At 40.2% G+C, this 25,924-nt stretch overlaps 1 protein-coding gene across 2 annotated transcripts in view; it reads right to left on the bottom strand.

Moving 5' to 3' along the window:
- Positions 1–1,477: 1,477 nt before the first annotated feature.
- pag1 (phosphoprotein membrane anchor with glycosphingolipid microdomains 1) overlaps positions 1,478–25,924 on the bottom strand; it is a 62,597-nt gene continuing 38,150 nt past the window's right edge. The window contains exons 2-9 of one of the 2 annotated variants that reach the window (XM_059349629.1): positions 21,493–21,528; positions 19,248–19,479; positions 18,480–18,537; positions 13,127–13,223; positions 12,618–12,787; positions 10,959–11,399; positions 4,737–4,796; positions 1,478–4,422 (exon numbers count right to left, since the gene is read on the bottom strand). In XM_059349629.1, coding sequence (XP_059205612.1) covers positions 4,060–4,422; positions 4,737–4,796; positions 10,959–11,399; positions 12,618–12,787; positions 13,127–13,223; positions 18,480–18,537; positions 19,248–19,435 — 1,377 coding nt within the window. In that variant the 5' untranslated portion in view covers positions 19,436–19,479; positions 21,493–21,528 and the 3' untranslated portion in view covers positions 1,478–4,059. The remainder of the gene's footprint in view (positions 4,423–4,736; positions 4,797–10,958; positions 11,400–12,617; positions 12,788–13,126; positions 13,224–18,479; positions 18,538–19,247; positions 19,480–21,492; positions 21,529–25,924) is intronic. The other variant, XM_059349630.1, reaches the window with a different exon arrangement.

Here is a 25,924-nt window from a genome sequence, read left to right as displayed (position 1 = left end):
GATTTAAACTGCAATTCCAGAAGCACTGAGGTTGTACCTAGTCGTGATGTAGGGGGCCTGTAGAGAGAGCTATATTAGGCTGTAGTGCTGGGCTGAGAGTCCCTTGCAACTGATTCAGATTGCCACCTTGGAAGTAAAAAGGTAAAAATTCTTCATCATGATTTTCTTTTTTTCTCTTTTGTAAAATTGTCTAGCAATCCATATCAAAAATATGTTCTTATTCTACATAAACATTATACATTCTTAAAACATTTTTTAAAATAAAAATAATTTCTAATAAATGCATAACTTCTTATTTTCTTTACTATTTTTGTCATATAGAAATATGTGTGAGTGCTTTCTAACCAGCATGCACTGGGGTCTGTTGTAAGTTCTTTACACCACTGTTGCCAGCAGTCATACCGTTCTTTTACTGTGCTCTTCATTTTAACACTGCACACACTCACAGGCGGCTGACACTCACGTAAGCTACACCCTGTACTAAATAAGAAAGTGTGATCTCACAATGTGACTCAAGTTGTTGCTTTCTGAAGAACTCTGAGGAACACATCCCTTTAGATTAGAAAGTTCAGTGTTGAGTTTGTGATAAATCAAGTTTTAGCAGGAGGCTAATTCATTCATTGTGATTATCACCCAGTGTGGCAGAGAGAATATACCAACGGATGTTATCACAGTAACAAATAGCCTCATTAATGTCAAACGTAATGTTTTCAGAAAATCATATGCAGCTTTCAGCGAATAAAAAGACACAATGACACAATTTATTATATATATATTTTAATAGAACAATTCATGTCATAAAATATTTACATGCAGAGAATGGAAACTGGACGGAGCAGAGTGACAGATGTGGCCATAACTTCCAAAACAGGCTTTGCTCTGTGATCAAAGGCAGGTGTCACCATTGAGTCTTCTGCTGGTTGTAAGGGGAACAAATGGTCTCATTATGGGAGTGGAGCTGGAGGAGAGGCAGTGAGGAGCATCTCTGTACCACCACACCCTAATTCCCTCAAGGGGATTGTGTGTGTGTTTATATGACCAAGACGGACAGCGAGAGAATAAGTGTTTTTACATAAGTGTCTTTTTACTGTGTATGTGTGTGTGTGTTGTCCTGGTTCGATTTGGCACTAAAACACCCCCTCTGACAGATAATTTCCTTAGAGGTCATTTATAGCATTCTGGGAACACCATTATATCTAAATGATGGCACCGCCCTCATACATAGCCACATCACTTGAATAATATATTCATTTTTTTGGAGTGTAAATGACTTTCCTAATTAGCTATTTGCAGAAATGAACATTTCTTTTTCTTTTCATGGGGTTCCTTTACCCATTCTCATTTATAAAATACTGGGGTTGTATTTAAAATCCTCCTTTTACTGTAGCTGGGAGATCTTACAGCATAACAAATGTCTGATATCATTTATGAATCTAATACCAGTCAGCGCTGGCTAGCTGTCTTTTGTCTGAACCACCAACAATCTCCTGCATGTCTAATGAAACATGAAGTAAGGCTGCAGATGCTGTAATATTTTTTTGATGTGGGTGGAAACAGATGACACCAATTTTTCTGCAAAAGACAGTAGATACTGTAGCAGTAAAATATATATTTACAGCAAAAAACATTGGCCCTGTTAAATGTGAAAACAAACATCAACAACACAAGCATTGACACATTAATTCAGTTTTTTAAATAAAAGTACCACACTCGCAGTTCTTAAAATGCTTGTACCAAAACATTGTACCATATTTATGACATTTGATTGGTTACTTCTTCTCAGAACTCAAAAGCTATTTGACAGCTTTGAGTTACAATAACATAAAAAAGCCACTGAACGTGTGTTCAGTTTTCCTCAAAACAAGGCAGACATACATCAGTGCTCTTAACAGACTTACTTTAAAATGATAACACTCCGTTGTACAGATAAGTAAAAGCTTACACAAAACGTCCAGCGAGTAACAGTTGGTTAAAATAGTGCTCTAAGTATATACAAGCCTCGGTTGGCATGTCGTCAGTACAAGCTACAAACAGACAGATATGGTTTTCTCAAGAGTGCTACTAATAAGATAAAAAGCATTAGATATTCAAATTGTGCAGAGACGTAGCTGGATTGTAATGATGCTTTTGATAAGCGGTATATAAATGCAGTACCATGATATTAAACCTTGTGCTTTGAAATCATTGAGGTTGCCAACTGAAGACTGAATACGGTACCAAAAGTAGCCTCATAAGAACATGACAACCAAAAAAAATACAGCCCATCAATAGATTTGTATTAATAATGCAAGTTGTTGGTCAATTTTTTCACATAACATCTCTTTTGAATTTGTTTTCACCCCTGTGCAAAATGACAAAAAAGAAAATATGTATTTTTTTAAACAATGAAAAAGTCAGGGGAAAGCGTACCTTTACAACTGCCATTACCTCACACTAACACACTTTCATTAAGTATCTTAATAAAAATGCTAGAAACTTCTAGAAAACCCTATTTACTTTTCTCTGACAGACATATTCTGTAACATTTCACAATTACACAATAATATGCATCTTCAAATAAATATGAAAAAAATCTTGACACGGACAGTAAACTGTGTAAAAATGCTTTCAAAATGTACCACGAGACCTCAATCTCCTTCCTGGGTCTCATGGTTGCAGTGAATAGTCTCAAAAAGAAAAAAAAAAGTATGTAGCAGTCAAAAAGTCATTATTTCTATTTGGTGATCTATCGAATTGTTTCAACGATTTGGTCACAGGCTTCTGCTTTTCATGCCGAGAATATATTCACAGGTATTTCAAGCAGAGAATGCAGAGTGGAGGTGCTGCCAAACCTGACAGAGAATAGCTAGAAATACACCTTCACACACCTCAATAAAACATGACACCGAGTCACCTCCAAGAAGCTAGAAAGTCACTAGCAGCTGCAGAAGGGGCATACAAATAATGTTACCTTCATATGTACAGTAAGTGCATGAATTTCATGATCATAGTATATGGCACTGAATATGTTTTTAATATCACAGGCACTGATCGTGTCCTCGGCTTCCCCTTGAAATGCTCCTTGAAATTGTGTTGTGATTGGATATTTATTCAACATTTTATTTATTTATTCTTTTTCCACAATCAAGCGCTGTCAATGGAATACTTCAGCTTTAAAATGACCAGATGTATATCAATTATGCACACCCTGTTACCTTGAATTCTTGACGAAAACTTCTTATCTTTATCGTGTATGGAGTATCCAAAAATGGAGAAAATCCTTGATAAGCTGAAGTAAACAGGGGCCACATTTAAGAAAAGCAAAACTATAACAAAGCATCTGTTTTCAACTGTCATTTTCTCAGTCTCAATTATCCAGTCGTATGCTCAGTACTTCCCAAACACATGCATTTTCGCTAAAGATCCTACTATTTAAAGGTATAATATGCACAATTTAAAGACTAATGCAAAAGTAATCCCCCTAAATTATCAATTATGACCACTCTGTGTCACATCTTTGTGTCTTCAGAGACCACAAAGCACTTGCTGTGTATGAGGCCCTGATTTACTTCCATTCATTAAGGATTTACTCCGTTTCCAAATTTCATTGTGGAGGTGATAAAAGCAAAGTTTTCTTTAAGACGTCAAGGTAACATGGGGTGAGTAACTGATATCCATACAGGTCATTTTAAGGGTGTAGTATTCCTTTAAATGTGTCCATGATATGCACTGTCAAACAGACAAAAGAGGAATTTGATGATAATCCAAAGTGCACTCATCCACATGATTAATGCCCGATGACTGAGGTACTACACTTCATTCTCTTCTAGACCTACCAGTACCAATGACATTCACCATGGTTGATAAATTAAAAGTCCAGATATGATAAACCGTACCCAAGCTGTAAAGAGCACACTCATGCGTTGATGATGGATGCTGTGGTGTGCCATCCCCCCCACCCCACCCAAGTCATGCACCAAAAGCATGCTTGGCAGCAGGTTCAAAGCACAACAGTGACGTCTGGATGATGTCAGACAGGAAACACCCCGCCACAGATGAAGATGATGAAAGGGGGTAAACTCAGAGGCGAGACGTTTCCCGGCCCAGACCCAACTCTCCGACGCTCTCGTAGTCAGGCTCTGCCTTGGCGGCATCTGACCCCTCCGCTCCCAGCCCGGCCCTGTGCTCGTCATCTGAGCTACTAGTCTTTGGGATGCGGATGGTTTCGTAGCCGGGATCCGTGCTGTCCAACATGGGGTCTTCCCCCAGCTCGGGCTCGTTGGGCTGGGCGTAGATGTCTCGGACGGTGGCGTAGAGGTCGCTGGAGGAAGAGGCAGTGACGAGTCCTTTGATCTCTGCGATGCTGCTGTAGTCGTGCTCTTTGTCTTCCTCGTTCACAGCATCGTCACAGTTTGTTTTGTTGACTGTAGAGTACACCGCTGACTGAAGGGCAGAGAAGAAACACACATGAGCAGCCCTTATTTTGTCTTAAAATTGTCATAAACACAACTACAGAGACAAAAGAAACGTGAAGACAAAAAGAAACAGTCTCTGATGCATTTGTTCCAAAAGATCCCTGCTAGGCTTTTCCCTCATAGTGTATTCTCTGATGTTGTGTGACTCTTTAACCAGTTTGAACTTTTTTTTTCTTTATCTTTTTGGCGCTTGGAGCATTGGCATTCACAGAGTAAAGTGCTGCTGTTTCTCTCGAGAGGAGACGGCAGTTTGGGGAATAAGGGAGTTTAACACACACTTACCTCATTGTCTGACAGAATATGGTTGTCGAAGCCCAGCGCAGGAGACAGAGGGGAGTGTAACTGGAGGAGAAAAGAACAAAAAGATAGATTTAGATATGGTTCATAGTGTATGAAAAGAAAAGACTGAGAGCAGAATCAGATGTTTAAAACTACAAAGTGGCTCCTAAAAGAGACTGTTGGGAAGATTTGAGGGGTTGTCCCACTTTTTTATTTTTTTATTTGGTATCAACTACATGTTGTGAAAATCTAAAGAAGCAATCCTTAGAGTTTAAAAAGTTTCCCTTACAATTAAAAGCGTCGAGCTGTTATGAACTAGTGTAGTAATAGAGCCGTTTCCACACAACTTTGAGGGAATGTAATTGAGATGCTGCAGTTCTTATTGATCTAAATGACTAAAAAACATGATGGCAAACTATTGACAAGTTTTCAAAAAACATAAACAACAGCGGAAAATCTATTTGATGGCTTAAGAAAGCGCTTTGTAAACCGATCAATAAAGTGAACTTCTACACTATTCCCAGCAGTGGGAGAAAAATAAGCTCTGCATTTGCTGTTTCTGCTGTGATACATGCAAAGCTAGTGTTGTATATAACCACCCATTCATTAAGAAAAATATTGAGTAAAAGTCAATATTCAGTGACAGAGAGTGTGATGTTTTTGTGCACAGCCTCTGTCAACTTCGCCTTGTGATCGATGAGGGAGCCATTAATCAACAAAGCACATCTGACAAAAGCTGCAAACCCCTCAGGAGTCTAACAAGAACCTCAATATCGCTGACAGCATTGACTAAATAGTTCATATCACGTGAATTTTCAACACGCTTCTCGGTGAGGAAACGTTGCTTCTTGTGCTCTTTTTCTAACCGAAGAAAGGAATAAAGTCTGATTTAATAAGTCCTTAGCTGGATGTACCAAGGTTAATGATAATGTGTTTGAAAAAAAGGGAAAGCTGTTCACTTGTTGATGCACAATACTGGCAAGGGCACATCACCACACAAGCTCACTGAATAAAAAACTGTGCAGAGATCATCTATCAAAGCCCCTGCTATGTTTCAGACTTTCTTCATGCAGATACATGTTTCTCTGGCATTTTTTCAAAAAGCTCAAATCAATATGACTACATTATGGATAACACATGATCACAGACATGATTACTTTTATGGATTCGACACACACTCTGCGTCGCAGCAGATGCCTTTTTCATTTTGCTTCAATTAGCCGACCAATTAGGCAGAGTGCCCCGGAGGAGTGTGTGTATGAAACATGGACGCAGGTGACTTGACCCTGTCACTCGCTCTCTGAGTGCAACTCACAATATTTGTTCATCTAATTTGCGGCTCAAGCATCATTGCAAATTAAAGTGGAATTTTAATTAGTCAGTCATATAGTCAGCATTTAACCCAAGTTTGATGCATATGGGCATTAAACTTAAAGTCTTAAAGGGGACCTATTAGGATTTTTCTATTTTCTTTTATATATAATTTTACCATGTAGGTTGTTCATATGAAATGAGGCCAAAGTTCCAAATAATGCAGTAAATGCTTACACAAGTAACCCCTTCAGCAAAAACCTCAGAAGTATTTAAACATGTTCTAGTAGAAACCCAAAGCACAAGTCTGAACCTGAAAACTAGCCAAATAGGTCCCCTTTAAAACATTTATCTCATGCGTATTAAAGACCTATAACAGTGTGTGGTATATGTGCTAATGCACACCGAGACATTACATCTAAGAGATTAATATTTTGACGTGTTACAATAAATTGTGACGGGTTTGCGTGCGTGTGTGTGTGTATGTGTGTATGTGTGTTTGTGTGTGTGTGAGAGAGAGAGATAGGATTATGGGAATGTGTTTATGTGTACGTAGGAGACACAATGACATAAAGGACATGCGAGTGTGACAGTAAGCTGATTACAGCAGCCTCGGAAGATGGACGACTCAGGTGTCAATGTGTCAGTCATGCTGACGTGCATTTTGACACACGCACATACAAATCAGTCTGGGTGCATCAACTCAGATTATCTGCAGTCCGCATGCTCATTAAGTTTATAGACAAAAAAACTGTAGATATAATACATATAATATATATACACTAACTCAAATTATAACCTTTATCACACTTGTACATGCATGTGTTACATACTCAAATCCACGATCGAACAATAGTGATTCCCTCTAGCAATAAGCAGCTCAATTGTGCTGACTATGGCAGTTTAGCTGGACCGTGTTCCCATTGTAAATCCCAGCAGCCCACTGGCTGGGTCAAATTCATTTTCTGCACCTCACATGAAAAGCCCACAGGTGACACACAGGCAAATGATTGCAAACAAGTGTTGTTGATGACGGTTCAATAACTGTACAAGTGTACAGAATCAGCGAGGCTGTGAATGAAAGGTCAAAAACAGGCATGTGTGTGTGTGTGTGTGTGTGTGTGTTTAACTAGAAACCAGGTGTATGAATGGAAAAATGAGTGTATATAAGGAAGCCTGCCTCTGTGTGTGTGTGTGCAGCATTTATCGAGCTGCTACCTGAGGGGATTCCTCTCAAGACATTTACATGCGGGCACCCCGGTGTCTGTACAGATGTGTGTGTGTGTGTGTGTGTGTGTGTGTGTGTGTGTAAGATAAAGACAGAGAGAGTTTCTATAGCCCATATCATCCATCATGAAGCTAGACTAACTGTCATAGTGATGGTGGCCAGCTGGCGCTCACTAGGCTCAGACACACACACATTCACAACGCACACACTCGGTCTGACAAGACAAATCACCGACGACTCCTGGTCATACTCAGGTGTAAACCACGGGGAGCCGGGAACATTCAGGGTTAACCTTATATCAGCCCCGGGGAGTCTAGTATGTGCAGCAGAATATATGTAAACACACACATGCAGTAGTATCTGTGTGTGTGTGTAATATGGGGGGATGGGGAGAAATAACAGAATTAATGCTGACTAGACATGATGCCAACAAGGTACATGTGGGTGCATCTATAAATGAGTACATTTTTTGTATGTGTGTGGCTGCCAGTATGGCTTGGAGATACATGGTAGCTCAGTTGATCAAGATTTCGTCATAGATTGTGAGGTCGGATGAGGCGAGAGCCGCCTGCTGTCCAATTGAGCAGCAGTGATTAGATAATTGGCAACAACAACAGAGACAAAGGAGAGAGAGATGTGAGTAAAAAAGGACGATAAATAAGGCAAAGTGGAGGAAAAGAGAAGCAAGATTACAAATCTTAAAGGACTATTTAAGAGGATCTATTGGCAGAAATATAATATATGATATTTATAATTATAGTTTCATTAGTGTATAATCACCTGAAACTAAGATTCATTGTGTTTCTTGCTTAGAATTAGTCCATTATATCTACATCTGCTAGGAGGGGAAATCAGCAGAGGCCCCACGATATGATTTTATCCCGATACTTGAGTCATGATACGATTTTATTGCGATTTCAAGCATTTTGCAATATGGTGAGTATTGCGATACAATATATTGACACAGTCCACAAAATTAAATTTGATCAAGAATTGTTTTGTCAAATAAGAGAATTCTCATTCTCATTCACCAATTCTCAGTCTATTCATCTCACTTCAGTCTTTTTATTTCTCCACAATGGGAGTCAAACCGACAGACTGACCAACAAAGTATTCAGTCAAATTGAACTTAATTGATGTCAAACATGACGACAACAATTGCAGCATTTTCTCAAACTTTCCTCAACTTTAAGCTTCACTGTTCTGTATAGCTTCGAGACGGCTGTGTCTTTAGCATGTAGCTAAAACCATCGTAACTTTGCAGCGTTATTTTGACAACTTCACGACACGATATTCTGACACACATCAGATCAGATCAGATCTTTTAGTTTCATATGATATCAGTGTCTCCAGTATATTCCTAAAAGTGAGCCCACTATGGGCTCCGAAAAACAACAACACAGTAGGTACGGACACTAAATAAACGCTAAATATCAATACTTGGCGGCCATGAATCGATATAATATTGCCATGCAAAATATCGCGATACTATGATGTATTGATTTTTTCCCCCATCTCTAACATCTGCCATGTTGCACCATCAGGTTTCTACACCAGGCCAGAATGAACAAACCAAACACTGACTAGAGAGGGCCTTTTGCACATATCATCTGAATGCCACTGTAGGTTCTCCTACATGCTTGGAAAGGAAGGAGTGGAGGACTGGAGGGGTATTCAGTTTTCATTGTCTATCTGATTTTTATCTGTTATGGCAAGTCCATCAGAAAAAAGCAGCAGGAAAGACAAAGCTTATGAGCTTAAGCCCAAGAGAACTTAACCCTTTGCATACTGCGTTTCCATCAGATGGCATCCTCCGGGTCTGAGCAGTGAGGGAAACCAGGAAGTGCCTTAAGCTGCATTATACCAAAAATTCCAATAGGGGGGAGCTGACGACGGTTGCAGAAGCGTTTTGGTCCATCTATCTCAACACAAAATGAGTCAACTTTTCACTTGATTTATTACCTCAGAATTTTTTTTTAGGTCTCAATAGCTAGTAAAAACTCTTCTTCAAGACAATATAATGTTAATAGTGTGAATAATGGTCCAATTTAGAAGAAAATAAAGAATCACATGATTCGGGGCGTGGCTACCTTTGATCGACAAGTGCCTAACAAGGCGAGCCGTCATCAGGAGAGACGCAAAAAAATGCGTATCCACGGCACTGTGTCAATAAAGTTTTTAAAAAAAAGGATGTTTACCAGTTTTGTCTCATATTATTATGATTGATTCTGATGAAAGTTCAGCCTCATGGTAGCACTAAAAGAAAAGTCAAGGGAGCAGCAAAGTCCTACTAAATATCCGCACTAAACTTTACAGCAATCTATCCCACGGATATTGAGATACTTCAGTCTGGACCAAAGCAGTGGACAGAAATACCAACCGGCACTGCCACCCTTAGAGACATGCCAGTCCGGAAAGCTATAATTATTCTTTAAAATAGGAGAAGGGAAAGAAACGCAGAGGAAGGAGGAAAGTGAATATGAACAGACCTGAGGAGAGAAAGAGATTGTAGAGACAATCTGCCACATGCAGCTTTGTGGCAGATTGACTTGTCAGCTTCTAACAGTCTGATGCAATTCTGTCTGAGCTGTGAGAGTGTGTATGTGTTTGTTGCTTTGTTTGTGTGTTTCTCTGATGGATCTCCGCATGTGGAGGGGGGCATGCTGAGAGCAGCAGCGGCAGCTCGGCTCTGATCGGTGCATGACACTGAACTGCTTTTTCGTCTCTTCTTTTTACCTCACTACTCCCTTACCTTTTTACTCTTCTTTCCTCCTTTAAGTCTCCACCTCTCACCCCTTCTCCTCTCTCCGGTGCTGCTTTTTCTTTATCATCACCTGATCTTCTGTCTTCCCTGCTCTCTGCTACAGATGGCTTCATTTGTATGCCGCTGGGTTTCTTTTTTTTTTTCTTTATTTCCCACTCTTAACTCTCTTTCTCTCTCACCCTTTATGCCTTCAGGACCTCTCAGCTCTTTTTCAGTCAATCTCCCATCATCTCTCTGTCACTATCTCTATTTCATCTATTACTCTCGCCTGTTTTTCCCACTCCAGCTCCCATTTTCATTCTTCTCTTCTCCCTTCGCCAGTACACCATTTCCTCTTTCTCTCTCTAAAATTTCTTCCCTCAGTCTGTCACTCTCCCTGAAGCACCACTGAGCAGGCAATTTAGCAGACGATAATTGTGGTGGCGACACATCTCATCATTTTGTTTGTTCTCCACGGTCTCTCTCCCTCTCTCTCAAGCCACTTCTGTTGATCTAACATTGTCTACACAGTGTTGCTGAGTAGATGACCCACCTCAAGGTTATATGAGGATAAACTGTGTTATTTGAATGGGGATATCTTGGGACATTTAGGACTGATTTTAATATAAAGAAAGTTCAGGTTTCTAGAGATGAGATACACAGTGATGACCATACTAAAAAAACAAAAACATTATTGGTACCAATTATTTTACGAAGAGACTCCCATGCTATGCCTGAAAATATTTAGTATAATTAAAAAACTATAATTAAATTCTTCTTTTTTTGGTATTCAAAAATGGATTTCCTATTGCATTTTTAATTAGTTTCTGCTTCTGCATTGCTGTTTTAAATTAGGTTTTCTGTGTTCATTAAATTAGGAATTAACCAAATGTCAGCCGACTAAACTCTAAAAGGGAAGACCACATACACACACAGTACACACCATTCTCACCTCTCCATTGTGCAGTCCAGCCCCGGCCAGCCCGTTCATCACCACTGGCTGGTTGTCATTTTCATCCAGAACCTTCTCTGGTACCGGCGGAGGTAAGTCCTCCTCCGGTTCCTCCAAAGACTTGTGGGAGGGAACGCTGGCGTTGTCGGAGCGCCTCTTGGCCTCCAAGTCGGCGCTGTGGCGGCTCTTCTTGTTCAGGTCGACAGAGGCGTACTCCACCCCTGCGCACAGGGGCCCCCGCTCGGGTGTGCAGGGGCTGAGGTGGCCGTTGAGAAGTGCTGGAGGGTGATGTGGAGGTTCGTCTGGGTTTAGCTGGACGGTACCGTTGGGGAGGCCAAGCTGTGCGGGGGGCTCTTTGAGTTCCTTGACCGTCTCGTACAGGGAGTCTTCCACGCTGACGTCTCGTGATGCCACCGCGATCTCCTTCACCACCTGGACATCACATACAGGTGCATCTCAATACATTAGAATATCTTGGAAAAGTCATTTTCCAGTAGTTCAAGTCAAATAGCCCCAACCAAGTATTGAGTGCATAAAGATGGACATACTTTTCAGAGGCCAACATTTCCATATTAAACATACTTTTTAAATTGGTCTTTTGTAATATTACTTTTTTTTTTGAGACACTGAATTTTAGGTCTTCAATAAATGTAAGTCATAATTATTATAATTAGAAGAAATTAAAAAAATGACGACATGAAATGTTTCATTCTGGGTGTTATGGATCTATGTAATGTGTTATTTCCACTTTTTGAATTGAATTACTGACATAAATAAACTTTTCTATCATATTCTAAATTATCGAGATGCACCTTTACATCAGTTTCATTAATATGGTTCATTTAATGTTTTCTATCTGTGACCTGAATCAATCCAGCAACCTCTTGTAAAAAAATAAAGGTATTCTTTCTCTTTATATTTTGACCCTAAGCTCAATTAATCAAACACCAGCTAAGCCAATCAGAGCTTTAGGCTGAATCCCATTACCACCGCGTTCATGTGACGGGTAGGGCTGTCTCTATCCTCATTTCGGTGAAGGGCTAGGGCCAAGGCGTAGGGCTACGTAGCCCTTGAAATGAAGCTTCCAAAGGACCACACTTGAAAAAGGGAGGGTTTTGGAGAATTTCACAGCATCCCCCATGTAACCTGTCACCGAAGTTTAAAGCCGGCCGGCAAACTTTTAGGCAGCGATGGCTCAAGCCAAGGAGACACACAAATCTATGTATTTTCAGCATTTTGGAGTCGTGTAATGATGCTATGTTCAAGCATTTTTTAATTGTCAAGTTTGTTTTGAATCACTAGTTAGTTGTAGCTGCTGTTAATATTCCGGTGCTCCTTTCGTGTAGGTGGCTAGCTGGCTGCTATTGCTATTTGTTGAGATAAGATATCTGATAACCCCTTGACATGACAAGATGACATTTTAAGTGACATTAGAATGTTGACGTAACAGTCTGTGAGTGTCAGGCGATGATGATGATGGAGGGGTGTCTCATTTCTTAGGTGAACGTTCTTACCCTTACCAACACCAACTCTGCAAGGGGAAGACTCAGACAGAGGGGTAGGGTAAGGGGTGGTAATAGGATTCAGCCTTAATCTCCTGTATTCAAGCTCAGTGCAAGTAAAAACACAATTCGGCTGCAGTGAGATGACCTCATAGGTGCTGTCCCCCGAGGCTGGGGGTCCGTCCCTGATAAGGGCGTTGTTGGGAGGAATACTGGGAAGCTCGCGGTCCTGAGGACACTTAGAGGACCTGAGCTCTGATTGGCTGGAGAGCAGCTCCTCTGACGGCTGGGGACTGGTGTCCTGTGTGTCTGTGAGGACTGGTGGAGCAGAGAAAAAAAGAAAAAGGCAATCAGTGTGAATAAAAAGCATTTGATGACTTCAGTGTGTTTGCTGTTACTGAGAAATGGTACCCTGTGGGTGAAAATAACATTACAAAGATTTTTAGCCATTAAAAAACAACAGCTGAGGGTTTAAGCTCAAAGTCAACAAAGATGTTGCATAACACCAGCTGCGAAGCAAATGTTATTATCATGTAGCTGACTTCGTAATTATGAATATACAGCATGTGAAACTGTGACTTTAATATCAGTATCATAGAGTTAAAATATTTAACAAAAGCATGCTAGTTAAAGTTAAAGCTGACTATCTTGGCTTACTTGTACCGCTGGTTAGAGGACCATTATGAGAGCTACTGATGGCCGCATCTGTCGCTGGACTGTCTGCTGATTGGCTGACCGTCTCTCTCTCTGACACCTGCACAACAAAAGAGATGTTTGTCAGTGCAGGTCTGAGCTCAGACCCTGGCAGATCAACTCAGCACGGACAAAAAAAATCTGTCTTCAAGCTTATTTCAATTACATGTCACACGCCAAAAAATAGTTCAATTCCTAAAGGGAACAGAAATCAATCTGCACTTGTCAACTTGCACAGGCCCCGATGACTTTCACACCTCTGTGCAACACAAAAGCTACTGTCAGCAGATTGTAATGTGTTTGGAAAATTATGTTTCGCGATCTTCAGGACTTTTGGGAACTGTCATTTTTGCAGCACTGATTGAAAATTTCCACACTGTTCTTTATCTCTGCTTTTCTTAGCTTTTCCAATCACATAACTGATTACTTTGAGCTAATTATCAGTGTGTTACACATGCCTAATTAAACCTGGTGTATTTTTACCCACCAACAAAAAACATCTAGAGAACAATTGCTGTGAGAGTAAAAAAACTGATGGATGCCTAATGAAGAGATGATGCTGGTTATTCTTATCTCAGTTGATAATTATTGGGTTTATGACACTTTGACGTGATTTAACATCCTTCTTTTGATAAAATAATCTAAAAAGCTTCTTACTTCATGTTTTTAATGTTATTTTAGTTCCTTAATTAGAGACACTGAAACCAAGTCAGGAATAATAGCACGGTACGACTGAGGAGGGTGAACTGACATGCATTAGTAGCAGTATTTATGTATTTTACCTTCCCTCTCTCTGCAGGAAAGTCAAAGCTACAGATCAACAACCCTGCAGCTGGCAGGGAGTCTTGCTCAAGGACACTTCAGCAGAGTCCTCCAGTTGAAGGCTGTTTCCCTATGTGCTACATCACAGGACAAAATCTGCAGCCGAACCAGCTCTTTGAGTGAAGTAATAAGGCACCTGCTGCATTGAGGCATCATTTATCAACATGCATTTTAAACATAAACTAGCATGTTTCTGTAGGAAAAAGTATCACTCCGTTACACACTACCTAAAGCTTAGAAAAACTGTAAAAATATATAAGCAGCTGCAAGTGAAGATTCTCTTTGTTTAGGTCTGTTGTTTTCCTTCTGTGTGAGCAGGAGGCGGCGCTTTAGAAGCTCCACAACCCCACCTAGTGGTCAATTAATCTTATAACTATTGGGGTGCATGATGTAATCTTTTAACTATTTTATGACCCAAATATCTCTCATGTAATTCTTTTGTTGTTTTGTTTTTGTGACCAAAGAGGGAAATAGACACAAGATGAATATCTCCCAGATTATTCCACATCTAAATCCTGATCAGGGTCCTCATCATGGAGCAAATTATAAACCAAGATCCTTTTAGATTTATGGAGCAAGTTGCAAATTTGAAAGGAGATGCAAAATGGTTTACACAGTCCTCACAAAAACACGAGGTGAGGTGTTTTAATACGTCTCGATTCTGACTGAATTCAAGTAATAAATGGGCCGAATTTAACAAATGTGAGAGGCAAGGGAGAGAGCTCCTTCACGTGGCTGCAGGGAAGACAGTCAGACTGATTGCGGGTGAGCGAGGAGAGCCAATCGACTCATCCGCAAAGACAAAGACCCCCACTTAACCTGTCGGGCTGTGACAAGGTCCGTCATGTAAATGGGCCCCTCCTGAAACAATCTGACCACCCAGCAATTGCGGGTTAGAGTGAAGATATCCATCAAATGCAAAAAGGCTCTGAGGATTGTGTGTGTGTGTGTGCATGTGGGAGCATGTAAGGTAACACAGACACACACACACACACACACACACACACACACACACACACAGATACACACACTGCCCCAGAGGGAGTGACAGGAAAAGAGAGTAAGTGGATGTCACTTAGTCTGTGAAAGCCAGGCATTTGTCTCACTTAAATGTTGCTTGGTTACTGAAGCATCAGTATTATGGGAGTTGGTAATAATTATCTGTGACACAGTGTTCAAGAGGACATGGTGTCATTATGACTAGAGCACACATTGAAAGGGAAAAGGTCAACTCAATAAATAGTGAATATACATGTTTTTTTTTCGATTGTCGTGCCCTTTATCCTATTGTTTTATTGATTTAAAGGTACAGCATGATGTCGTAAAACAACTCGACCTATGTTACATATTTTGTTAAGTTGTGTACTTACATCATTCAAAATGTTCCCCGTAATTTCAAAACTAGAGAAATATGTAGTTTTAAGTGCATTTACTCAAGTACTGTACTAGTAACTAAGTATAGTTTTGAGGTACGTTTACTTCACTTGAGTATTTCCATTTAATGTAACTTTTTACTTTACTTCACTACATTTTGAGGCAAACATTTTGCTTTTATCTCTACTCCATTTAGCTGTCAGCTTCAGTTACTTTTCAGGTTGAGATTTAACATGAAAACATGATACATATAAATTAAACGTCATAACATTATATTAAGTAGTTAAAATGAGCCCTATTTTACTAAATTAAAACACTGTTTACAGACATGCATCAAAACAAATAATCTTTTAATATATTTTGAATATATAGAACAATCTGTCTGGGTCCATTCTGCATAACAAGTCCTTTTACTTTTGATGTTTTAGACACATTTTGATGCTGATACTTTTGTACTTTTACTTAAGTAGGTTTTGAATGCATGACTTTTAGTTCAGAGTGATTTCACAGTGTGGTATTTTAAGTAAGGTATCTGAATACTTTTTCACACCACTGGTCGCCTGTTACTGGTTTCATATCCTCTTTGTGTCAGCATTGTGGTTGTCTTTTCAGAAGGTGTCATAACTTGACTTTTCAACTGGATGAAGGAATTTGGTTTTTTACTGGTTTTAGTCAGCAGATTGGTTTGTTTTGGAGAGGAGGAGACCTCTGAAGATAATTCAGCTTCCTGAACGATGAACACTGAAGGTTTTCTAACCGGGAAAAGCTGACTGTGATGATGGCAATGGTTGTGAGACAAAAAACACTTCATATTTTATGGCATCACCAAATTCTGTCTTTTGTTATTGTTCTGATTGAGAGACCTCTAGTGGTAGAAAATTACACATTGCATGTTTAAGAAAGTAAACACTGCAATATTATAATAACATGTTAAGAGAATAGCAGTCAAACCAATTTCCCATGTGTTCCCTTAGCAGGAGTTACCACTTCTCATCATTTACAAACAATCTGGCTAACTACTGCAGGCTGTCAATCAGCTGTGTGTAGTGGAGGCTTTGTTTTTTGTGTGTTTCTGTGTCAGTGTGATGGAAGTGGGTATGGAGGCAAATGTCAATGTATGCATGTGTGTGTGTGTGTGTGTGTGTGTGTGTGTGTGTTATTCAGGCATGCAGCCAATGTGGGAGCTCATTTGCCGGTGATTACAGACATGTCATTCACACATGCTGGGACTAATGAGGACTGTGTGTGAGTGTGTGTGTGTGTGTGTGTGTGTGTGTGTGTTTTGTTGTGTATGCATGCTTCCGTCTGTAACACAATGTGGGCGCTTTTGTTACCTCCGCCAAGGAGGTTATGTTTTGGGTCGTTTTGTTCGTCTGTTTGTTTGTTTGTTTGTCTCTCAGCAGGATGACAGAAAAACTAGCGGCCTGATTTTTGTGTAACCTGGTGGAAGAAAGAAAGAACCCATTACATGTTTGAGAGGATTTGAACCACAGACCGGATACACAATTATTTTTCATTAACATTGCAAGATAGAGGACTGAATCTGGATCCTGTGCAGTGGTGAAGAAGTATTCAGATCCCTTACTCAAAGTAAGTAAAAGTACTAATTCCACACTGCAGAATGACTCCAATACTAGTAAAAGTCCTGCATTCAAAACTTCCTGAAGTAAAAGTACAAAAGTATCAACATCAAAATGTACTTAAAGTATCAAAAGTACTTGTTATGCAGAATTAACCAGCTCAAATTGTTTTATATATTCCAAACATATTATTAGATTATTTGTATTGGTGGATATATGTAAGCAGCGTTTTAATATTGTAAAGGTAGGGTTCATTATAACTCCTTAATAAACTGTTATTAAAAAAGTCGAATCACTTTAAACTGATCGTGTTTTTTATGTTAAAACTCGACCTGAAAAGTAACTCAAGCTGGCAGTTAAATGTAGTGGAGTAGAACTATAAAGTTACATATATTAGAAATACTTAAGTAAGTCTACTTAACCCTTTATCAGGCAAAGAACTATATTTGGTAACTTCAGGTAATATTTTGAGAAAAAAGTTGCAAATTTACTAGATAAAAGTGGCAAATCTACAAGAAAAAAAGTTGCAGATTTAAGAGATTTAAAGTGGCAAATCTGTGCGAAAAAAGTTGCAGATTTACGAGAAAAAAGTGGGAAAAAAGCAACTTTTTTCTCCCAGATTCACCACTTTAAATACAGTACTTGAGTAAATGTAATTAGTTCCATTCCACCACAGATCGTTTGGGACCCAACTCAAATCTTATGGGGGCAGGCGGTTTTAACTTGATTTAGCTCGCACTAACCAGAAGGATGGAGTGAACAAATTCATTTGAAAAGAAGATCAAAGCAGGTCATGAACTGCTTGCTGGCTGCTCCATCAGATTCACCATCACTTCTGAATCTGTCCACCATCTCCAGTCATTCACATAATCCAACAAAGAGCGTGTTGTTGAGGGCTAAGAAGTGGTCTGCGCTCCCCCAGAGCCATTATAGTTTAAGACAGATAATGGATCTGAGTAAAATTTTCCAGTGTTTAGATTTAATTAAAGTTACTACTGAAGTTTCTTGAGTTTCCCAGAATCCCAAAAGATTCTGAGACTGAACCCTGAATCTTTAAACTTTAACATTAACATTTATGGTCATGCACAATTGCTTGCATATGTGAGAGAAACATCAAAAACACAAGAAGCAAAACTTGAAAACGTAATCACAGATGCTTCAGCACTGCCTTCAGAATTTGCCTTTGATTTCCCTTAAATGAATAGTTTGACATTTGGGGACTTTTTCAGAAGTCTTTGCTGGTTCCCAGGCCAAGAAATAGTCCAATCTATAACCCCTGAGAAAACCTACAAAGTGTCGTTTTCTCACTTCAGTTTTTGTACAAATTAAAGAAACAAGAAATAAATTCTTTACGACGCTAGTGGGTCTGTAGACAGATTTTGCTACCTTCAGACAGAGCCAGCCTAGTTGTTTCCCCTCTCGTCTCCAGTCCTTATGCTAAGCTAAGCTAATTCACAATAGCATTATATGTAGCTTGACAAAAATGATTCATTAAATGTCAAACGCTTTCTTTAACATGTGCAGTTCGTGCATGTACTCACTCCATTCACAAGGTTCTCGTGGTCTCCTGTTGGATGTCCATTTACCGCCTTCTTCTGCCTAGAAACAGAAATTAATGGAGAGATGAGACAAAGCATAGAGGAGACAGCATCACAGCTAGAATCTTTTGTGGATGTAAAGAAAAAAAAATCGAGCTGTTTCTCTCCTCGGATCAAGTGCAAGCCTGGGTGTTATTCAATGTTTTGGCTTTGGGGTTAAATGAAAAGATAATTATGAGGTTAAAGCGCTGGCTCTCAGGTTTAAAAGTTCAAATCCACCCACGTATGCATGTTTTTTTAATTCCATTAGCTATTGGCTTTTTTGCACAAAATGTAATTTGTTAAAAAAGTTAGATATAACAGGGTTATCTCCTGGTTTCTGCCTTCTTCGTTCTTTCTGTCAGCAAAATTGGCCCTCGGGGACGTTACAGCTCTGCTCCCGCTCACCTTCTCAGGCGAACATTACTCTTTTTGCTCTTGGGGTTACATGTAAAAGCAATTAAAAGACTCCAGTTCCTACATCTTCGCTCCTTTTGACAGCACATAAACTCATTCATAAGTGTTGTGTTGAAGCCATAAAGGCGCCCCTGAGGACATTCTTTACATTACTCAGCACAACTGTTCCTCATTGTTGCTGGGCCTATAATTACTGTAGCTAAGAATACACTCTCAGGTATTTGTGCTAGCTACTTTCAACCAAACAATGCACAAATATGTGAGTGTTTTCTTGCTCAGTCCTGCTCACGTGTGTGTGTGTGTGTGTGTGCTCACCCCTGGCAGCTAGCACAGAGCAGCAGCAGCACAGAGACCAGCAGCAGGACGGCGAGGGTGCTGAGGGTGACGACCAGGACCAGCTGCCCACTTCCCAGCCACGAGGCCACCCCCGTAGCAGCTGCCGCGCCCGACCCGACGACACCCGCCTCCGGCCCCCACCACACTCCACTCAGCACCGGAGCCATGACGCATCACACTGTGAGGGAAGAGGACATCGAACAGGTACCGGCTGGGGAAACACAGGAAAAATATAAACAGACATATTAAAATGTGTGAGACAGCTTTAAGCAAATTAAACTGGTGGTAAACTTATTATTGTTGGTTGAAGATAAGTAGAATTTACTGAAGGATACAATCAGTCAAACTGTCTTATTTGTGAAGCAAGCAAAATGGATTGATTTGACTTCGGTGCAGCTGTTTCATTGTTAATCATCCACCCATTCTATTATGAAAAACAATCAGTGACAACATAAGAATTTCATCCTGGCAATTGCCAGTAAAAACTACCCTTGCTACCTCGATCAGATTACTGATAAAGGATCATGGGACAATGGGCCTCTGGGCACAGACGTGAAAAAGGCCCCGCCTCCTTTTCAACAGAGGAGCATGACACACAGACTTTGCTGTGTTTTTTTATTTGGTTTGATCTGGTTTGATTGTGTCTCTTTATGGTTGTTGTGTGTCTCTCTGTAGTCCTTTTGTGTCTTACTTGGTCATCTTTTTTTGGTCATTTTGTGTCTTTTTGTATTTATTTTGTCTGTCTTTTAAGTAATTTTCGCCTTTTGGGGGGATCTTGTGTCTCTTTGTAGTAACTTAGTGTCTTTGTCTTTTTTAATCATTTTATGTCTCTTTCAAGTATTTATTTGGTCGTTTTTAGTCTCATTTTGGTCGTTTTGTGTCTCTTTAATGTCATTTTGTATCTTTTGATCATTTTGTGTCTCCTTTCGCAGATGTATATATACGGTATATTCCACTTTCATAGTGGATGTAGTGTCTTTGTTGTTAGATAATGTCTTATAGTTGTTTTTTATTTTTATTTTATTTTATTCTATTCTATTGTTCTTTATTATCTTAACTGGTTTACTCTGTCCTTGAGCTGCTGCAACACCTGAATTCCTCATTGGATCAATAAAGAAATATGTTATCTTATCTTATTTTGTGGTCTTTTTACGTCTCTTTGGGGTAATTTTGCACTTTTTCCTGGTTGGTAAATGTCTCTTAGAGTGACATTTCTCAGGTGAAGGCCCTGGGGGGGAATGGACTCGTGCCCAGTCCGCTTTACCATTAATCCACCCATGTAAATGTTTAATAATAATGTCAAATCTACCAGTACCCAGCAGGTTTACTGTATACTATGACCCGATACGGCCAGCGGGTGGCAGCACAGAGCAGAGTCAGACTGCAGTGCTGCCTCAGTCTGCTGCAGTGGCTCTTTTACCAGAGCCTCCACAACTGGTGTCTGGGCTCTGCGCACAGCATAAGCAACCTCATCACGTCTCAGTCTCACATCCAAAGTTGGGTCTCACTGAGCTGATGGAACCCCTGATGTTATCATGGTTGATTTATGGGGCTGTGTGGTTCTGCGGGTGACTCACAACGAGGGAGGCTGCGGCGGGGATGAGCTTCTGTGCTTCTCAAAAAACTCCGAACAAATAAATGTGGAGGGTTTGTATTCCACTGTGTGTGCATATGGAGACATCTGTGTATGATGGAGATGGAGGGCAAAGTTTAAGGATGATCAGAGAGAGAAGGTGACATGCAGGGAGATTGACGGGCAAAGAAAGTGAGCATCTATTTGCCCTCGTTTGCATGGCCTTCTCTTTTCAATCATCCGTCGAGACAGCTACAGGAGACCTGGCACGCCATGTGAGACAGTGACGAGAATATGACAATCCATCTTCCCTCGTCTCTGGCGTGTGTGTGAGCCTGTCTGGTATATACATGTGTGTACTTAGTGCTGGTGGTGAAAAACTCCATTGTGTCTCTCTGCCCGCCTATGCTAATGTGACTGGGGAGTGTGGGAGTTGGGGAAGCGCTGCTCTGCTTCTAGCAGCGAGGAAGTTTTGTGGCGAATCAGACAGGGCTGCAGAAGCCAATTTTAACTTCTTCTTCAAAAGGACACTGAGGAATTCCTGTTTTTGTTGAAATGCTGGTTTTGTTTTTTCCCCCCAGAATGAAAAACACACCGCGGCTCATGTTGCTATCAGTGTGAGTGGCTGGTGAGGGGCGAACACAACCTTACCTTGACACCTTGGATGATTAGTCAGGTCGGCCTCGCCTGGAAGAGAGAAGATAAAAATGAGAAGGGGGGGATTACTGCTTGGTGGAAGCTGAATATTATCCTTGGAGGGTGATGCTGGCTGTGTGTGTGTGTGTGTGTGTGTGTGTGTGTGTGTGTGTGTGTGTGTGTGTGTGTGTGTGTGTGTGTGGATGCCTGAGCGTACGCTGGGCAAGAGTGAGTGTGTGGGAGAGCAGCGAGGGACTTGTGAGTATGTTTGTGTTTTTTAATACCCATATCAAATACATATTGGACAACAGGCTGCCTGCAACCTCTCATACTCACACACTCTCTGTGCACACACACACATTCACACACACCTTCAGGCATGTACTGTGTCTTCAATACTCTCTCACATACACACACAATGTCCACTTTATTGACCAGTCTGCCCGTGTAACTGAGAGGATAATAACCAGGTGACATCATCGCTGTATTGTATCATATAACACATGACATTGACTGTATCCTGCACACTGATAAACATCACAAACACACACACTTGCACACTGTTTCAGTCTATAATCTTGTCGTCAAATCTCTGAATCTTTGCCATTTGTACATTCAAACATTTTAACCTTAATTTCCTGTTTACGTGGGTCAAAATGTCATCAGGTCATCAACCTTTAACACGACTAACGCCTGGTGAATCGTCGTCTGAGAGGCTCGTGTCCAGGTGTCACTATCTGCCACCGTGTGCCAGCCTGTGTGTCTCTGCTGGCACTTAAACCAGAATAATTACCGGCTGCCACAGCACTGTGTCTCCATGGCAACATTCCCTTCTTCCCATCAGCGCTATTTATGGTGGTAGAGAGAAAAAAAGAGAATCCACAGAAATGTTTTGAATGCAGCTCATATTGAGGTGATGTGTGTATGTTAATGGTTTTAGTGTACCTGTTATTAGCTTAGCCTCTGTTGTACCGTATGATTATGATGATGGAGTTCAGGGTCGGCTCTTAAAATCTCCACACAGGGTCCAACTTGTTGCTATAGTGTTGCTCAGTTGTCATGGAGATGGTTTAATTGCCATCACGTGACCTAGGTATGGAAATTCAGTCATGTGATAACAAGATGATGCTGTGAGTTGAGTTTTTATTTAACTGAATCAAATACACTGCAAAATTTTCATTAATTTAAGTTATTATTAATTTATCTTCCTAATCATAAGAGTTTCGCACTGAGATCATGACTATTTAACATGATTACTCGTTGTCTTTGGAAATATCATGCACAGACTCTTTGAGTCACTCCCCTCCAGCAGGAGGCTGCGCTCCATCAGGACCAAAACCTCTCGCCAGCTTCCCCTCTGCAACTGGCCTCATCATCAAGGCCAGAGACCCCACTGACCCCCCTCCCCCCTCTACACATTACATTAATGTATGCACAGCCACCTGACCTTATCTAACTTGCACATTCCTGTCTCTCTGTAGTCCTTTTGTGTCTTACTTAGTCATCTTTTTTTGGTCATTTTGTGTCTTTTTGTATTTATTTTGTCTGTCTTTTAAGTAATTTTGTCCTTTTGGGGGGGTTTTGTGTCTCTTTGTAGTAACTTAGTGTCTTTCTTGGTCATTTTATGTCTTTTTTGGTAATTTTATGTCTATTTCAAGTATTTTTTTGGTCGTGGTTTGGTCGATTTGTGTCTCTATATAGTAATTTTGTGTCTTTTTTGTGGTTTTGTTTCTCTTTGTAGTAATTTTGTCTTTTTTAAATCAGTTTATGTCTCTTTCAAGTATTTATTTGGTCGTTTTTAATCTCTTTAATGTCATTTTGTATCTTTTGATCATTTTGTGTCTGACCCCCCCTCTACACATTACATTAACGTATGCACAGCCACCTGACCTTATCTAACTTGCACATTCCTGTTTGCACAGCCACTTCCCTCATTTAAATAATTCCATATTGGTACATATTGTTTCTACTGTTCCTATATTTTTTAAATACTGTGTGTATCGTGACTATTTCTATTCTTCATATTTTCTTTTCATGCTGCTGTTTTTTGACTTAAAATACTTCTTTCCTTAATGTATGTTTATATTTTTTTAGTACTTTGTTCTTTTGCACCAATATACCACAGCAAATTCCTTGTATTATGTGAAAACCTACTTGGAAATAAAATAGATTCTGATTGTACAAATTGTCTTTTTAACATAGGATTTTCTTAAATGTTAAATATAAATAAATAATAAAATTTAAAAAAAAAAGAAAAATGATTAAAAGAAAAAATACACATTTAAACATATAATATTAAAATAATGAATAAATGATGAAATTAAATAAATATGTTGTAACTTTATGCACCTCCACAACCTAATTGAAACTACGAAACATAAATATTAATTATAAACATAAATAACATTAAATGTACTGTAGTGCACTGCTACAAAAACTACTGAAATCTCTATGGGAAAAACGGGTGAAAGTGCACTGCTGTAAAAGTAAAGAGGTGCATTGGATTTATAACACAAGACAAAACGAGAGAATCACAGGATGTGGCACAATAACTGTTTCGTCTCTATTTTCATGTTTTTATCATAATAATGAAAGCCAATATCGGAATATAAAAGGAAATGTGTGCATATGTGAAGCTGTAACCAGTGACAATAATACCTGATACTGACATGACTCCACCACTCTAACTCAGACGGCATGAACAACCTGTTAAGTAGAAACACAGATCTAGCTCTGGATAACATTGCAGACATACTTCCCTGCTGAGCAGAAAATATGTGTGGAGTAAACCATCCATCCTCCCCTCTGAGGACACACTTCATTCCTAAATACTTAAAAAGCACCACACATAAAAGCTCTTTTTCACTGTGGAAAACTCCTCACAGGCCACCACCATGTGACACAGCACAGCGAGCCAAGGACTACAACTGCTTTCTCTTACGCTGTCACTCTTTGTCGTTTCGCCGCTTTCAGGCTTTGATGAGAGAAAACAGGAGCCTTGGAAGAGAGACAATCGGTGTGGGTGTCTTCTGTCTCCTGCCATAGAAAATAACCGACTGGGAAAGCCATTTGAAAAGGAATGCGTTTTGGGAATTAAAGGCAGAAATCCAAATTCTACCCTCATCCAGCTGTACACACACAAACACACATACACACACAGACCAGAGACTAACCACAAGCTCCATAACCTTCCATGCAAGGAATCTAATCCGAGCCCTAAAGCTCTACAGGCTGAAACCCTACCTGATGTACCAGTACCAGCCATACAGAGCTGTGTGTGTGTGTGTGAGTTTCATCTGTTGGACGGTAGCATAAGACAGAAGGAAGAAGGAGAGAATTAACATCCACAGACGTGTGTGTGGCTGCGGTACACCTCCCTCTGCAGGGTCCTCTGGGTGCACGCAGACGGGGAAGGTTTACAGCTGGATGGCTGCTGAGAAATGAGCCCCAGGAAGCTGCTCAGAGGAGAGCCAGAGGCATTTCCACAATAATAAATAATCCAGCTTTTAGAGGAGAAACTTTCTTCAAGCAGTTGTGCTAGCGTGGAGCACTGCGAGAAAGCTCCAAGTAACATTTTCAAAAAATTATAAAAGGAGTTAGAAGAGAAGAAGAAAGTGATGACTGGAGTTAATTCCAAACAATGGAAATTTTTATGCTTTGAAGAGACTTCTTTTTGTGCACCAGGATACATTGTTACAAAATAATTATATGCAAAAGCAATACTTTGTGATCTTTTTGGGCAGCAAAATATAAATGCATGCATACACACAATGCACATGAAGGCTACATCCACACTCACATGTCTAAAGACTTTTTGAAAAGAAAACAATCTCTATCCACACAACCGTTTCTGCACCGTATCAGAAATCATCTAAGACTTTATTAACACACCTGAAAATGCTTTTCACATGAGCATTCAGGTGCACTGAGCATGCGCTGGTTGGTGTGAACAGGAAGTGGTTTGTCTGTGGTTACACTGTGGTTGGAAATAGAGAAAATACTGTGGAGGAAATAGAGCAACTGCAAAAGGTAAGGTCAGGTTGTTCTTCTTGGACCGAAGATGAGGTAAAACACTTGTTCCTGACAGTTACCTTAACATGAAAAGGCAGTGGAAGACAAATATTTCAAGTTATTGCAAAGTCCTCACTACAATGATTTGATGGGACATGACTGATGGGCATGGATTCTCTCATGTTCCTCTCACAGTCCAAAGACATGCAGCTGACTTTAAATTGCCCATAGGAGTGAATGAGAGCTGGGTCTCTATGTGTCTGCCCTGTAATAGTCGGGTGGCGACCTGTTCAGGGTGTTTCCCGCCTCTCGCCCAATGTCAGCTGGGATCCGCTCCAGCCCCCCGTGACCCGAGTTTGGATAAGTGGTCAAGGAGAATGTATGTATGGATGTATGTATGGGTGACTGAATGGGCTGTCAGCGGCATTGTTTCAAA

Source organism: Centropristis striata, chromosome 14 (assembly GCF_030273125.1).
Source record: "Centropristis striata isolate RG_2023a ecotype Rhode Island chromosome 14, C.striata_1.0, whole genome shotgun sequence".
In the NCBI taxonomy this organism is placed as follows: Eukaryota; Metazoa; Chordata; class Actinopteri; order Perciformes; family Serranidae; genus Centropristis; species Centropristis striata.
This window is presented reverse-complemented; position numbering and strand designations above follow the sequence as displayed.